Source organism: Cariama cristata, unplaced genomic scaffold, assembly GCF_000690535.1.
Source record: "Cariama cristata isolate BGI_N322 unplaced genomic scaffold, ASM69053v1 scaffold12377, whole genome shotgun sequence".
In the NCBI taxonomy this organism is placed as follows: Eukaryota; Metazoa; Chordata; class Aves; order Cariamiformes; family Cariamidae; genus Cariama; species Cariama cristata.
Window position 1 is genome coordinate 42506 of NW_009628444.1, and position 1496 is coordinate 44001.

At 43.6% G+C, this 1496-nt stretch overlaps 1 protein-coding gene across 1 annotated transcript in view; it reads left to right on the forward strand.

Moving 5' to 3' along the window:
• The window catches only part of LOC104165254 (polypeptide N-acetylgalactosaminyltransferase 13-like), a 27571-nt gene that overhangs the window by 21030 nt on the left and 5045 nt on the right, over window positions 1-1496 (forward strand). The window contains exon 3 of the mRNA XM_009704828.1: window positions 891-1101. Coding sequence (XP_009703130.1) covers window positions 891-1101 — 211 coding nt within the window. The remainder of the gene's footprint in view (window positions 1-890; window positions 1102-1496) is intronic.

Here is a 1496-nt window from a genome sequence, read left to right on the forward strand (position 1 = left end):
CCGCACTGAGCCCATTTCCTTGCATTGCTCGTGTTTGTGGTTCATTTCTTTTGGTCTTGGCTTTTTCCCTTTTTTTTTCTTTTTTTTTCTTCTTTTTCAAACCCAGGGTTTAGAAAGAAAACTGTCTGCATGTGAAACCAATCTTACCTGGAAAAGGAATCACATTACATTCTATAAGTGGAATCAATGGAATGATAAATTTTCCTGGAGCAGCCAAACGTATATAATGGCAAATATAACATATCACTGCAACTGTTCAAGGGACAGAGGGTGCAAGCTAAGCCATCCTTTATTTCTGCCCCATGTAGCATTAACTTAACTCTAATTTCTCTCCTGGATTTCCCTCCTTCAGAAAACGAACAGGCTTGATGTTTCTTGGTGCCTAAAGGTGGAGGAAGTCTTTAGCCCAAGTAACTACAATTTTTCATAAAACCAAAGTTTTGGATTCCTAAAGGACTCAAATGGTGCAGTTGATCAAAAATAGCTGTATTATCCAAGTTATCCAGAGGGTGATCATTTTGCACTTACTATTGATTGCTGGTTTATTTCGAGGAATCGGATCGTGACTTACTTAAAATTTCTGTGATGTTTTTCTGAGCTGCTGTGGCAGACGTGGGTGTATGTATGGGGTGTTTTCCGTGGGGCTGCGCTGAGCAGAGTGCCGGCATGCCCCTCCGTAGCTCGGCTCCCAGTCTTCCCAGAAACTCTAAATATGTCAAAACGCATTTCCCGCATTATGGCGATGTTTGTGTGTGGCAGTCCTCGGGGGGCCGAGCGTGACGCATAAACTCTGCGGTTATGTTGGGAGTCCTCGGTGGTTGCTGAACCTAGCTAAAAATAATGTTTTTCTGTGTTTTTTTTTTTTTTTCTTTTTTAATTATCTTTGGCAGAGTTTTTGAAGGCATCGTTAGAGAATTATGTGAAAAATCTGGAAGTCTCCATAAAAATCATTCGGATGGAGCAGAGGTCAGGACTGATCCGCGCGCGGCTCCGAGGGGCAGCAGCCTCTCGCGGGCAGGTGATAACCTTCCTGGACGCGCACTGCGAGTACTCCCCCGGGGTGGGGCGGGAGCCACTGCTGGCCAGGATAAAGGAGGACAGGTAAGGGGGGCTCTCCCGTCCCCGGGGGCAAGGGACCTGCCTCCAGGCCATGCCTCAGTTTCACCATGCTGCTAAAAAAAACAGAAATGAAAACAACTCATTGATTTGAAAATGAAGATTTAAGATTTTTTAAAATTTATCGGGAAGATGGAATATTTCCTAGTATTTGTATCAAAATCTAATTTCTAAATAAATACATGATAAGCTTTTTGATTCTTACAGCAAGATTTCTATTGCTGACAATAAGAATAACACCACCAGTAACGACAGCAACTTGCGCTATTTGTTTTCGCAAGGTCTGGGTGTCCCCCACTCTGGTGGCCGTCTTTCTCCCTGCCTTTTACCAGGCACAACTTTTTTCCTGTGTGCACTCCAGTACTTTCTGAAATTTGAAC